This window comes from Drosophila kikkawai, chromosome 2R (assembly GCF_030179895.1).
Source record: "Drosophila kikkawai strain 14028-0561.14 chromosome 2R, DkikHiC1v2, whole genome shotgun sequence".
Taxonomy (NCBI): Eukaryota; Metazoa; Arthropoda; class Insecta; order Diptera; family Drosophilidae; genus Drosophila; species Drosophila kikkawai.
Genome location: NC_091729.1, coordinates 21563218 through 21577696, shown reverse-complemented (window position 1 = coordinate 21577696; position 14479 = coordinate 21563218). Strand labels below are relative to the sequence as shown.

At 44.6% G+C, this 14479-nt stretch overlaps 1 protein-coding gene across 4 annotated transcripts in view; it reads right to left on the bottom strand.

The window, feature by feature from the left end:
- Positions 1–3687: 3687 nt before the first annotated feature.
- The window catches only part of jing (AE binding protein 2 jing), a 114084-nt gene continuing 103292 nt past the window's right edge, over positions 3688–14479 (bottom strand). The window contains exons 1-6 of one of the 4 annotated variants that reach the window (XM_017169162.3): positions 13179–13297; positions 5734–9387; positions 5069–5660; positions 4862–5009; positions 4606–4783; positions 3688–4543 (exon numbers count right to left, since the gene is read on the bottom strand). In XM_017169162.3, the coding sequence (XP_017024651.1) occupies positions 4096–4543; positions 4606–4783; positions 4862–5009; positions 5069–5660; positions 5734–9263 (4896 nt within the window). In that variant the 5' untranslated portion in view covers positions 9264–9387; positions 13179–13297 and the 3' untranslated portion in view covers positions 3688–4095. Of the gene's footprint in view, positions 4544–4605; positions 4784–4861; positions 5010–5068; positions 5661–5733; positions 9388–9644; positions 9766–13178; positions 13298–14479 lie in introns of those variants that run through there. The other 3 variants (XM_017169163.3, XM_070284765.1, XM_041777212.2) reach the window with 3 other exon arrangements.

Below are 14479 nucleotides of genomic sequence, written 5' to 3'. Positions count from 1 at the left end.
GCGATAAATTTACAAAAAATAAAATTAAATAAAAGTATATTTAATTTAAATTTTGTTACCATAATTGTTATTGTTTTAATAGGTTATTGTTGTTTGAGGCAAAACAAGCATTGAAGACGTCAGTAGACATTCTAGAGTTTAAAATGAGGCCCCCGAAAGAATGCAACTCAAGGAAATACGAAAAATTGGCCAAATTTACTGGCCATACAATGGTGCATCTTTTGGGCAGAATTGAAAGGCAATTTATAAATAAAATATATTTACAAATACAATATTACTAAACCAATTTTAAATATTGATTTTTTTGCAATCACTGGCTTTTTTTTACAATTTTTTAGCAGCTTAGAATACGTGAAATAAATCTATATTTTTTTATACCCTTGCAGGGTATTATAATTTCAGTCAGAAGCTTGCAACGCAGTGAAGAAGACGATTCCGACCCTATAAACCATATATATTCTTGATCAGCATCAACAGGGGAATCTTTCTAGATATGTCCGGAAGAAATCGATTTTTTGGCCATTTTTGCAACATTTTATAAGGGGTTACATCATTAAAATTTTTGATTTTGATAAAAAATTGAATTTTCAAAATTTTTAAATGAAGTATGCAGATTTATTAACTGTAGAAAATCTTGCACAGAACTGTTTTCCGATTTAAAATTAATGCTCTTTTGGCCGAGTTATGATATTTTTAATTTATAAAAAATCAAGAAGTTTTTTAATATAAAAAATTCGATTTTATAATACAAAATAATATTTTTCTAAGTCAAGGAATCATTTCCGACCCCATAAACCATATATATTCTTGATCAGCATTAACATGCGAATCTTTCTTGACATGTCCGGAAGAAATCGATTTTTTGGCCAATTTTGAGAAATTTGATAAGGGGTTACATCATTAAAATTCGCAAAAATGCCCAAAAATTTTGATTTCTTAAAACTTTAAATTTGGTATGCAGTTTTTTTAATCTAATAAAAACTAACACAAAACTGCTTTCCGAATCGAAATTAATGCATTTTTGTCTTAGTTATGATATCTTTTAATTGTTACCTGCACGGGTATACAAACTTTTGGTCAAAGTCAAAAATGTATTTATTCGGAAAGCTTTTCTGAGCTTGTTTCAATTAAGTCAACAAGCCATCTTATTTATTTTAAAATTCAATAAATGAACTTTGTTGAATTTGTGACAATTTTATACCTAACCTCCTTATAAAATTTTAAAAAAGATACTTACTGTGGATATTGAGAACCTTGTGGTTACAGCATTGTGAGCTCTTCTATGTTACCTGAAAGCAAATTCAAGCTCCGACAGGAAGATGGTTCAATTAATGACCTGACTAGAACCCAAATGAAAAGGCCAGACTGACTTAGTACTTGTTTTCCATATATATTTTCTTGTCATTTCTCAGCGCGTTACATGCTTTTCGGGTTTAGTATCTGGTTTTGAGTCCACTTGTACATACTATGTTGTGTATATAGAGTTTCAATAATATATATATATTTGTGTATATACTTCTTTTGATTATATTAGTTACAATCGAGACAACAACATCGCTGGTGTTGGTGTTGGGGTTGTGTTTCCATCCAAGTAGCTTTGGATTTGGCCAGAACTGAATCCAAAATCAAAACTGGAAATAGCTCTCCTGTGTATACAAGTGTATATGTATGTATATGTATGTATGTACGCCTGTTAATTGCCATAAATTTGCCAAGATTATGGATGCCTAATTGATTTCCCTCTGCAATTCATTAAAGCGGTTGTAATATTAACATTATGGTTATGATATCGAATATATATCTCATACTAGATAAACTCCTTTCTCTCTCTATGTACAGGCTCAAAACTGAGCACCGGGGCTAAAGGCAAATGTATACTTCTGGGTGATCCTGTCGGGAGGAAAATGAATTGGAAAATGTGGGGAAGGTGAACATATATAGTAGTTCTTATATGTATAATATTGTATGCAATATTAGCAAAATATGGAATTAGCCTAGCTGGTTTCCCCTTGTTTGTTTGTTTTGTTTGTTGTGTGTACTTCTCGTGTATAATCGTACTGTCCCTTGTTTTTCGACTCGGCTGTTTCGGAACTCGCTATAATTTTCTGCCGCCTCTGATTTACCCTTCTGATAAAATATAACGCTGCACTACGTATGTATATACTCTGTTCGCTTTAGAAAACGTTTCTCGAAAAATTCTTTAGTGTGTTCTTCTATGCTTGCAAAATTTGAGGTAGTTTTATTTTATTTGAATTTATTTTCCTCTACTTCTTCCCTTACTTGGTTTGATCCTTACTTCGTTTTACTTTAGATTTCATTATTTTCATTAATGTCTTTTTTTTTTTGTTGCAGTACAAAGCGTTGAACAATATGGGCGAAAGGCATCGAAAGACGAAAGACCGAATGGAAGAAGAGTCCACCACAAAGCTTGATCGGCGATTATCGTAAAAGTATTGCTTTAAATCATTTATATATGCGATTGAGGGGCATATAAAATCCTCTCTTTGCCCGAATCTCCTCTCTAGATTATATACTTCCTTATCGGCTATAACTAATTACGGGGCAGGGAGGCGCTTATACGTTAGACAACATCCAGATACACATATTAGACATAGGTATACATTCATCTCTTGCCGAGTGGTTATTGTTGCAACATAGGGAAAATACTCAAGTTGGGAATGGAATCGGCGATGGGCAGCAGCGTTCGCATACTAAAATAATCAGTCGTTCTTAACAACTGGATTCGTGTTGTTGTTCCATTACATTCTTTTTGGCAGTGTTGAGTACTCTTTGTATTACTTTTAGACACGTATAAATTCATTGGCATAGAAAATCATAATCTACGGTTATTGTTTAAGGCGAATTTTGCTTACACGAGTGTTTGCCATTCAGATATGTACACAAAACAGAAGGAAAAGTCACATAAATTGTCATCTGTTTCGTCCTCTGTGAAATCATAAATTAAATGAAAATGAAATATGTAACATTTTGTGGTTTGTTTTATTTTTGACGTGTTGATTGCTGATTTCTCCTCTCAATAACTTTATTAAGCATAGTTTACTTGAGTTTAGCCAAAGATCTTATAATGACAAGATAAATAATGGGCACCTCTATTTCTCGTATGCCGTTACTCATCTTGTTATTACAACTCTTTGGTTTAGCCTTGGCCAAGTTCTAAATGAATTTCGTTTAAATGTAAGTTTAGGGAGCGAAACTTATTACTTTATATTATATAATATGTACATTGCATTAAGCTCTCTGCTCTCTCCGTCTACTTAAGTGTGTAATTGTTGCAAAAACGAACTAGAAACGCTGATTTATTGGCGAAAGTTGCATTTAATTTACACTAAATTAATGGATAATCAATCGTTTTGGGTCTAACTTGGGCTTAAAACTGTTTGCATTGCTGTTCGTTCGTTCGAGTTGAGTACAAAATTTGCTTACAAATTTTTGTTTTGTATTTTAATTTATTTTTTTTGTAGCGGTAAATGCTTCAAGTCTTGTGTTCTTCAACTTTCATCTACAACTATTTACTAACTTTAACTGCTCAGTTGTGTGCGTTGATCTTCTTCATCTTCTGCTAGTTTAGTAGTACAAGTTTTGGCCAGTTTTCTAAGTGTATAAATGGGGCAACCAAACAGAAAACAAAATAAAAACATTAAACATAAAAAAATGGGGCTTGCAAAATAAAGTCTTGTCCACTCGGAGGATCTCTATTCAATTTACATTTTTAAAAGTAAACTAGAAATATAACGCTAGAAAATGAGGACATTTGTTCTATGCAGAACACGCGGGTGGGTTGAGATACGAGGTGGCCACTCTTTGCTCCTCTGACTCTGACTCCGACTGCATTCTTATATGTATGTACAATGGTGGCTAAGAACAATTCACTAAACTAAAAAAAAAAAACATAAATGAACAAAGCGGGGGCATTTACACGTAGTCTCTATGTATATATATAAGTGGATAATGTACGCGTAGGTGGTACCTTACTTAGTTCGTACGCTAACTAGTCTAGTTGTCACTGTTTACTCGTTTGTCGCTTGTGTTCCGGTTTAATTACTTAGAAAATACTTGAATTCTTAATGCGCCCATCTAGATGGGCACCAGGGCGTCCGTGGGCACCAGCTCATCCTTTCTGGTCATCGGCGCCATCTTGGGCGGCTTTCGCGGATGCTTGCGGCGTTGCTGCATCTGCAACTTGGCAATGCTAAGCACCTGCTGATAGCTGGACACCGTCTCGCAACTAGCACTGCGCGAGCTTATACCGTCGTCTTCCTCATCGTCGTCCTCGTTGTCGTCATCTTCCTCCTGCTCCCCATCCTCTTCGTAATCACTGCCGCTCAACTCGGCGCCAAAACCCTGGTGCTCGTTGACATTGTAATCATCGGCAAAGAGCTGGGCATCATATCGCAGCCGAAAAGCTGTGCTGAGCAGGCTGTCCACGCGCGTCTTTTCCGCCGGACGCATCTGTTTGATGTGCAGCACCTTGGTGTGCCGGCGCGTTTGGTTCGGACACTCAGGCAGCCACTCGTCGGAAATGCTAGAGGGGGAAAAGTGTAAAGATGAGCATTTGGCTGAGCGAAGAATGTTCTGAAAACTTACATTTCGCGTGGCGACCAGCGCACGAAGCACTCGTGGGCACCCTGGCTGTTGCGGCGCCTCATCAAGCACTGTCCCTGAAACTCAATGGCCTGGGCGCCGTTGGTAAGCGTGCTGATTTGTCGCAGGCGATGCTGCAGCCCCTCCATAATGCCCGTGTCAAAGAAGTCAAACATGCGGGCTGTAATCGAAAAGAATATGGTCAATATTGCTTTGGATTTGCCACATCCTGGCACATTATCTTAAGATAGATACACACCTGAAAAGGGTTGGCGCCGATAGCGCAGCTTCTTGCCGTTCTTGCGCAGCTGCTTCGGCACGGGCGGATCGGATGTGCGCTTGCTGGTGCTCTCCTTGGCATTGTCCGTGGCATTGAAGTGGTTATTCACGTGCTTTTGTAAAGCCAGCTGAATGAGGAGGTAGAGTTAGCAGCAGTCAGGAAATAATAGACAAATGATGATCTCACCTGTGAGCCGAACCTCAGGCCGCAGCCTTCGACAATGCACTTGAACTGCTTGGAACCGCCGTGCGACAGCACGTGACGCTCCAGCCAGCGGCGAGAGCAGGACTCCTTGTTGTACACCTTGCATCCCACCCACAGGCAGGCGAAGGGGCCCGTCTGCGTATTGACGTGATGCGTCTGCATATGGTCCAGCAGCTTGGAGTTGCTCTCGTGCTTCTTGTTGCACTTGTCCCAGTAGCAGACGCCATCGTGCCGCTTCCCACCCTTGCCGCCTGCCCCCGCTCCGGCCGGAAAGCGGATGGTCTTTGGCTGCGAAAGGATGGGCGAGATGGCGCTCTTTGGCAGGCCTTTACTAGTCGCCTCGGCCAAGGCAATGTCAACCACTGTCCGTGTGCTGGGCGCATTGGGAGTGGCGGAAGTGCAAGCTGAAGAAGCGGAAGAGGCGGGCGAAGCTACAGCGGTGTTGTCGTCTGGCGATGCGGGAGATGGTGCATTGCTGGCCAATGAGTTGCTGTCGGAGACGGAGACGGCGGACGAGGCTCTGCTGCCACTAGCTGCAGTAGTGGGTGGACCCACGGAGGCGGACTTTGATGAGCTGAAATTATTAAAGATTGCGGATTAGTTTATGATATTTGACTCCCTCTAAATATCCTTCAAGCTATACTCACATGGCATCTGCTATCGAGTTGCTGCTCTCGCTGTTGCTCAGGCTTCCTCCGATTCCAGACTCCGGTGTCGGCAGGTCCCTAAGCCGCTTGTGTGTCTGTTGTGTCTCCAGCGAGGCCACCGATTTGTCGTCCTCCTCGTCGTAGTTGCTACTACTACTACTGCTTCCTCCGCTGGCCCTAGGCGCTGCGTTTTCGTTTTTGCTCAACTGATCTGGCAGGGGAAGTGATGGTGGTGGTGGCGAGTCGGTGGCCTGGGAGCAGTCATCGCCGCCACTGGAGATGCAAGACGAGGTGACCAGTTCGCTGAGCATGTCAGTCTGGCTGGCCGCCCTTCGGCTGCTACCGCTCATGTTGCTGGCCGCCGGTGAGGGAGAGCCCAAACCGGATGGCGAGGCAGACGATGGGGATGGTGAGTGCGCCGGCGTAGATGCCTCCAGCGAGAGATCCGCCGCCGAGCTGACCGAGTGCGAAAAGCTAGAGTTGCTACTGCACGAATTCGAGTTTGAGTTGCTGTTGCTGCAGTCTGGCAAGAGTTCGTGCTTCAACGCCTCGGCGTTAGCTTCCACATCTGCCTCCGACTCCAGATCCTGCAGCTCCCTCTTGGGCAGCTGTCCGGCAAAGCTCTGGGGTTTCGGTGAGATGGGGAACATGACCGAAGACGGGACGGAGCTGGACTGAGAGGCCAGCTCCGAGGGTTCCGCCTTTATCTTACTGAAGGCCGAAAGGGTGCACGAATTGGAGCTTGACAGCGCCGGTGAGGAGCGGAGGCAGTGACTGCCATTGCTGCTGCTGCTCGGCGAGCTGAAGGGCAGCGGTGTCAGCGGCTGCGCGGCCTTGGCCACCAGACTGATGGCCCCGTTTGAGTTTTTGACCAGGTCGAAGAGATCGGGTGAGCTGTTGGCCAGCTTCATCGCGGCTCCTTGCTTTGCCATACTCAGTGTAGGCGTCAGCTTTGAGGGCGCGATACTTACCAGAGGCGGCGTGGGCGTGGGTGCGTTAGTTGCTACGGATGTTCCCGTAGTGCCAGTGCTCTTGCGCAACTGACCCAGCTCCTTGGTAGCCGACGTTGGCACCAGTGGTGGCGGCGTGGTGGGAGTGGCAATGATGGGCGCTGTACCAACGCCACCCTGGAACTTGCCGCTTCCCTTGGTAGCCAGTCGCTTTTGATAAGGCTTGGCGGCTGGCAGTGCCCGCTTGGGCGGTGGCGCAGATGTGACAGCCGAGGAACCAGTGGGCAGCGACGATATGGTCACCAGCGGCGGGGGCTGCGTAGAGCTGTGCATCGGCGGCTTTACTATCGCTCGCTGTGCCTGCGCCTGTGGCAGTGGCTGTGGCTGTATGGCAGTGGTGTTGCTGATGTTGCTTAAATTATTCGAGGCATTTTGGTTATTGTTACTGTTGCTGGCAGTAGAGTTGTTGGCAGTGTTTGTATTGTTGTTGTTGTTCGCAGCAGCCAATGGCGGCGGCTGCGTGGCAGTGATGATTTGTTGCTGTTGATGTTGCGATTGCTGCTGATGTGACATCAGCAGCTGGGCCAATTGTTGTTGCTGCATTTGCAACTGCTGCTGCTGCTGCTGTTGCTCCGTCGACGGCTCGAAGATGGAGCTCAGGGCTGGAATTGGCTGCAGAGCGGGCAGCGTTTGTTGCTGCTGCTGATGCATTGCTAAGGAAGCGGCCACTTTCTGTTGCTGCTGCTGCTGTTGTTGTTGCTGCTGCTGCTGCTGACTGTTGGCTGCAAAGGCAGCAGCCAACATTGCTGGCAGGGTGGCAGCATTCAGCAGCAATCCCGCTGGCGTGGCCATAAAAACTGGCTGGGCGGCAGCGGCGGCTGCTCCTCCCTGAACCAAGCGCTGCAACTGCTGCTGCTGCTGGCTCATCACCTGCTGCTGCTGCTGTTGCTGTTGCTGCTGGGCGGCAATCGCGGCCATCTGCTGCTGAAACAGCTCCTGGAAGTTTTGTGCATTTCCCGGCGCCTTAGCTGCCGCCGCCACAGCAGCCTGTTGCTGCTGTTGCTGCAGTTGCAATTGCTGCTGCTGCTGCTTTATCAGGAATTCCTGCAGCTCGTTGGCGCTGAGCAGTCCAAAGTTGCCAGCCGTAGCGGCGGCGGCTGTGGCCGTGGTAGCCGTCGTCGTGGTGGCCGTTGTAACCTGTTGCAGTTTGAAGACGGTTCCGTTGAGGAAATACTGAGCGGCGGCCGCCTGTGCCGCCTGCGCTGCCTGTGCAGCCGCATTGTTGTTGGCCGCAGCAGCCACCGCAGCCTTGGCCACGTTGTTCAGCTGCATAATATTGGCTGCGGCCGCCAGCTGGGGCGGCAGCTGGACTAGGTTGGGCAGCTGTACCGGCAATTGGTAGAGCGTTGGATTTGCGGGGGCGGGCGTGGGAGTGGGTGTTGGCGCTGGAACGGGCGCCAGAGCGGTGGCTACCACGGGAGCGGGCGGTGAGATCGGTTTCTGCTTCAGAGCGGTGCCCGTTCCCGGCGGTCGGTAGACCATAGTCGCCTTGCTCTGATGCTGTTGCTGCTGCTGCTTCATCTCCGGCGTTCTTGGAGCGATGGCCACGTGCTTCTTGGCCGGCGATTTCCCAGTGCTCGAGCCATTTGAAGAGCTGGACGATGAGGATGAGGAGCTGCCGGAGGAGCCACTGCTGGGTGTCTTTCGCAGATTGGGCGCCACCTGGGCTATTTTGGCCGGTTGCTTGGTGCTGCGCTCGATCTTCTTTAGCGCCGGCACGGGTAGACTGGGACTTGGAGTGGCAGTCGGCAACGGCGGAGCAACAGGAGCGACAGAGGCGGCGGGGGCAACAGGAGTGGCTGTTGTAACGGCTGCGGAAGTGGGAGTGGCCGACGCTTTGGCCGCCTGTTGCTGCGCCTTCTGCTCCTTCAACTGCGACAGGATGTTGAAGTACTTGTTTAGTGAGGCTGTGGTGGCGGGCGTGCTCATGGTCAATGTGTTAGCAGGATTGCTTTGCTGGCTGCCGGGCTGTGGCGACAGCTTGCCTCCACCCGGCGAGGGCTTCATCTGCGATTTAAAGAAGCCGGTGATCTTGGTCTGTGACTCCTCCAGAGCGGCTGCCTTCAGTCTTTTGCTAGCGTCCGAGCCGCCAGGCAGTTCATTGCGCGCTTTCTTGGCCGCAGCCGCTCCGTTCCCCGTGTGGGATCCGTTGTCGCTACCAGCGCTGCCCACACTCAAGCCCATTCCCGCTCCTGCTCCGCCCGCCGTACGCTTGTTCTTGTTGGCCGTGGCTGCCGGCACAGCGGTGGATGTGCTGCCCAGGCTGGTGTTCCACGGCCACTGAAGCGTGGGCAGCAGGCTGGCATTGCTAGGATTTGTTTGGCGCAGGGGTGTCGTCGTCTTGGAGGCGCTGTTTCCGGCGCCATGATGGCCGTGGCCGGGCCCGAGATGACTGTGGCTGTGAATGGCTGGCGGCGGAGCCTGGCTGGTGGCACCGGATGGCGGGGAAGAGGAAGCTGTGGTGCCGCCGCCGGCGGAACTGCTGCCGCTGGAGTTGCTGCCGAGAATTTGGGGTGGCATCTTGGTCAGCGGATCTGGCGGGTCGCTCAGTTGCGAGTGCGCGCTATACGGGGAGCCGGGATCGGACGCATCCTCACTGGAGCCCGTGCTGGAGTCCGCGCAGCTCAGCGAGGTGGCAACGCCGCTGAAAAAAGGAGAAAAATAATCCATAAGCACGAATCTCTTATCACATTGACATTGCATTCGTCAAGGGACGAATGAGCTCATTTCAAAGGGTTTGCTCGCTGGCAGGGGCTACAGTTATAGTTATAGTTGCTCCTAGATCCCGACATGGCTCAGATTTAGCCACACCTTCGAGGAAAGCTAGGAAACCAATAAAAAGTGCATCGCTTTTCGGGGCACGCGGGCTTCCTGATTTTAATTCATTAATTCGTCAATTACATGGCCTCCACACCTCGAATTTGTTTGTGTTTATATATGTATGCCTTTGGTCTTTTTTTACACGCTTTGCTTGTTTTTTCTTCTGTTTTTCTCTTTTCTTTGGTTGTTTATTTGCCTGGCAGTGTTGGAAAGCCGCTAAGACTTATCGATAACCCAGCTAAGAGCACTGCCCAGGTGTGTTATCGACTGAGAAAACAGCGCGGGAAAGAACAGTGTGGCCGAGAAAAACATTTTTGAAAAAGATTTTAAAATATTATATTTTATTTATAGGCAATTAAAAAAAAAAAAAACTTTTGAAAAACTTTAAAATATACCTGTAAACTTAAAAATGTACAATATTGACCGGACAAGGTAAAGGTACAAGAGAAATGTTAAATAAAAGAACTGAAATTTATGCTGCAAAAGAACGAATAGCATTGGGCGAGTGCAAAAGAGAGGGAGAGAGAGAGAGAGCGAGAGAGAGAGAGCTGAGAGAGAGAGAGAGAGCACCTCGCATATGTAGCACACAAACACACACACAACGGGGTCGATAAACGAAAGCATAAAAGTAAACAAAAAATGCTTCTCTTCCATTCTATCTTCTTCGTTCGTTCTGATTGTCTGTCCGCGTGCAACATAAGAACAGCAACAACAACAGTGAGAAGAAGTACAAGAGGAGCAGTAGAAAAGGGGCGCAATCTAAAATACGGGAAAATTTCAGTTTCAGGTAGCCAAGTCGCGCTTGTGTGTTTGCGTGTGTATACACACACACACACACACACTCTCTCGAAAGGAGAGCGAGATGGGTAAGGAGCAGAGGAAACGAACGGGATGAACGGACGTACATACATATATGTACATATGTATGTAAGAATGTACATACAAATGTACATATTTACGTTTGACTACAAAAATATCCTCTGCTCGCAGAAAGGGGTATTTTTGTATTCGACCATTCAGGAGCTTTTTTATTTAATTCCTTAACTGCTGTCAGGCGAATTAATCCTTTAATAAATTGCATTAAGCAAACGCTCTCTTCGCTCACAAATGCATTCCCAATCTTGCAATTTCAAGAAATGTATAAGTATGTACAAAATGTAATTAAATATTTAAAAAAAAATTGGAAATTCTAACATTTAATCAAATGAGTTAAATCAAAATTCAAGTAATTTTCATAGTAAAATAATAATATTAACAAGCACTTTCATTTTTCTAAAATATATAATTTAGTATCTTAAGTTTCACTGAAGGTGATTGATGAAATGTTGGTACTATCTATGTATTTGTTGTAAGTGTATACATATGTATTTTTATAATTTCGTTGGTATGCAGTGTTCGGATTGGCTTTCCACCTGACAACGCTTGCTTAACGAATCGTTAAATACGGACATAATGTCTAAGCCTGGATTCCACACCCAGGTTTCTCAGGTTTTAGGACTGCACCGTTCTACCTACTGAAGTTACAGACCTTCAAAACACACACATATCACTCGGCTGATGAAAATGAGAGAAAAGAAATAAAAGAAAATACAACGAACATATAAAATGGAAACACTTTATATTTTATGTTTGTCTACCTAGGAGATCCCACAGATTACGCTTTTATGTGATAAGCCTATTACGGCGGACAGAAAATATGTACAAATTTGAGTCCATCTGCCTTACTGGATTCCGGTTATTTAAAGAAATGTAGTAAACTTGGAAAAGATTCTACTTTACCATTTCTATATGACTAAAATGGTATTTACTATCGAATAAGCTAATATGATCTTTAACGGTAAATATATTTACATAGTTGAGTTGAAATGAAATACATCCATAAATTGTTACATGGTACTGAACTGTTCCTTTTGTTCTATCAATAAAAATCAAATGACTATAAATGTACATCCAACAGAAACACGCATATGATGTTTGCATTCCCAAATCTCAAAGAAGGTATCTTGAGCTTGCGGTATTTATTCTGCCTTTTAAGAGATTGTATTTCACCAAGATCACATCCTGTCGGTGACCAAACACCAACACGAATGGAACAATTAAAAAAAACATACATATGAAAAACAGTTTGAAGATTAAAAGAATTTTTAAATTACACAGCCATAGAAAGTTCTCTTTCCGTTTGACCCCTCCAACGGGTTCTGATCAACGAATTTTAAAGAAAATTCGGAGAATTTCAGCTCAAATTTAATTTTTTTAAATTGAATTGTCCTTATCCAGGACCCATTCCGGTAAGGCTACCAAAAAAGCCTAGAATTTCTGAAGTATCAATAATTTAATAGGGTTTTGACACACTTTGAAATTTTCTAATTGAAATGCAGCCGGTCAAAATACAATAACATATAGATTTTTATCGGGACTCAGAATTTATTTATTACGTTTTGCTGTTTTATTTAAAAGAAATCACTATGAGTTATTATTATTCATGATTGACATCATTAATTATTTGTATTGAGTAGTTTTTTTTTAAAGATTTTTGGATCAATTTATTCTAAAAACTTTTCCACTTATAATTTGTTCGGTATTCCGACGGCATTTTCACCTCGCGTTTACAGTTATTTTCATTTTTGTCTTCTTCATACATACATACATACATATTTATTTAGTTAACATAATCACAAAACCCATTGTACCAGGAAGTACATAGATATACATATGTTTATATGAATACTGATATCCATGCATATAAATGTATTGTGTAAATATCCGGTTATAGTTTATTTTTGTTATTGGAATAAAAATTGCCGCACAACTAAAAGCAGGACAATGCCTCAAATGTAATTTCGAACACATTTTGTAGGGCTTCCTTGTGAATTTTAAATTGTTTCCTTGGGCATTTGGTGGATGTGTTCTTTCAATTGCAGCAGTTCATTATGCATTCAACGCAAAGTTGTTGCCTGAATTATGCACTCTATTTAATTTTCCAGCCATAAGCAAAGCTTTATGGCCCCTATTCACACACAAAACACACTTGCACTCGCACACTGGGGTCATATTAAATTCATAGAACGCCGCCCAGCAGCAAAAATGGCAACAATTTAAATTTTATTAGAAAATCCCATTAGATACACGCGCACACACTCGCACTCGCACATACTGAAGGCAACGGCAACTTCCACTTCCGCCAGAAGTTGCCTTTGTCGTGTGTGTGTGTGTGTGTGTGTGTGTGAGCATGGGTGCGTTATCCGCCGCCACCCAACCACCCACACACAAACACTCTTACGCTTCATTTGCAAGGCATGAATGAAGAGAGAAGGGGCAAAAAAATCATTGCATATTTGCTTGGGCAAACAACAACAAATGTACATACATATATGTAATGTACACAGACACATACAAGCCGCGAACAGTGACAGCCAGCAGTTATTTAACACGTGATGTAAACGGAATGTAAAGCATGCTGTAATAGTTGGAGCGAAACTAAAAATGCAGGGCAGAGCGGCCGAGAAACATGCGCAGCAGCAGAGGAGCCACTGCACGCGACTTCTGCTCGATTACTTTTATTTTGCTGGCTGGCTCAACGTATTCTTGGCCAGCGGCTTGGGTTGGTATACTAACATTTAATCCGTGTATCCAAAGCGCGGCGTTCCTTTTTTCGTTCCTTGCTCTACGATTTTCCACATATAAACACCGACCGACCTTCAACTTTAATCTCGGTCTTGGAGCATTTTGAGTTCGGACTTTGCCGACTTCTATGCTGCTGGTTTAATTATCCGCACAGACACTGGCACTATCACAAACACACAAACACAGGCACACACCGACGTTTACGGGCACGCGAAGCATAAATTCCATGTATCCAAAAAGAGGCGGCAGAAGAAATTCCCATCAGCACACCGAAGCGAGGCGACCAGAACAGACCGATCCGTATCTTGGACTTGAATTTTGATACCGCTGTCCGCTTCCAGGCGCGTCCGTCGCGTTTCAACGTTGGAGAGAATATGGTCCGACTGATTTATAGAATCCGAAAAAACCTGCCTTTTCCAAAGGGAAACAACGGGAAAACCACCCGAACAATTTTCAAGAGAGCAAACAGGATTTGTCCGCTCTCTGGCTCTCTTTCTCTCGCAGCACTGAGAAATTCCCTGTATATAAAAAGGGCTCGCTGCACAATGGGCGCATCTGGATATCCAGAGGGCAAATGTAGGACCTTTTTATACCCTTGCAGGGTATTATAATTTCAGTCAGAAGTTATCGCAGTGAAGGAGACCTCTTTGACCCTATAAAGTGCATATATTCTTCGTCAGCATCAACAGCCGAGTCGATCTAGCAAGTCAGTCTTCAATGAGTATTTACTTGTTCGAGAGGTGAAGCTACACGACACGCAAGATATGACCTCTCCTTTGAAGAATTTTAATAACAGTGTTCAAATATTGACAAATAACTCTTTATTTTTTTTTAATACATATATACAAATGTATTTTTTTCATTCAGTACTTAACCAATTTCCCCCACTGTATGGCATTCTAACGGCAACTGCAGCCGAAGTTGCTGCCACAAGACCCGAGCAACTTCGGAACTGCACCCACAAACATGCACCTCTCTTTTGGCTCTCTCTCTCTCTCTGTGGAAGCAACCCTCGGAACTCGCTCTCACTCTCGCTGGTTCCCTACGTTTCTGCCCATTATTATTATTATTTTTATTTATATTTCACTTTTGTTGTTGGCACGTTAAATATTTCCTGTTTGTCGTCGTCTCTCTGCTTTGAACCCGCAAAATGTGAGCAAAGTGCTGGATGGGGGGGAGTGGGCTGGAGCAGAGGCGGGCAGAGGTCGGTGGCAGCAGTTCATGTTATGGTCACGTACTCCTCCCCACATAGCATCCCACTCCCCCTCACTTTGTGTGTCTGCCTCTTGCTC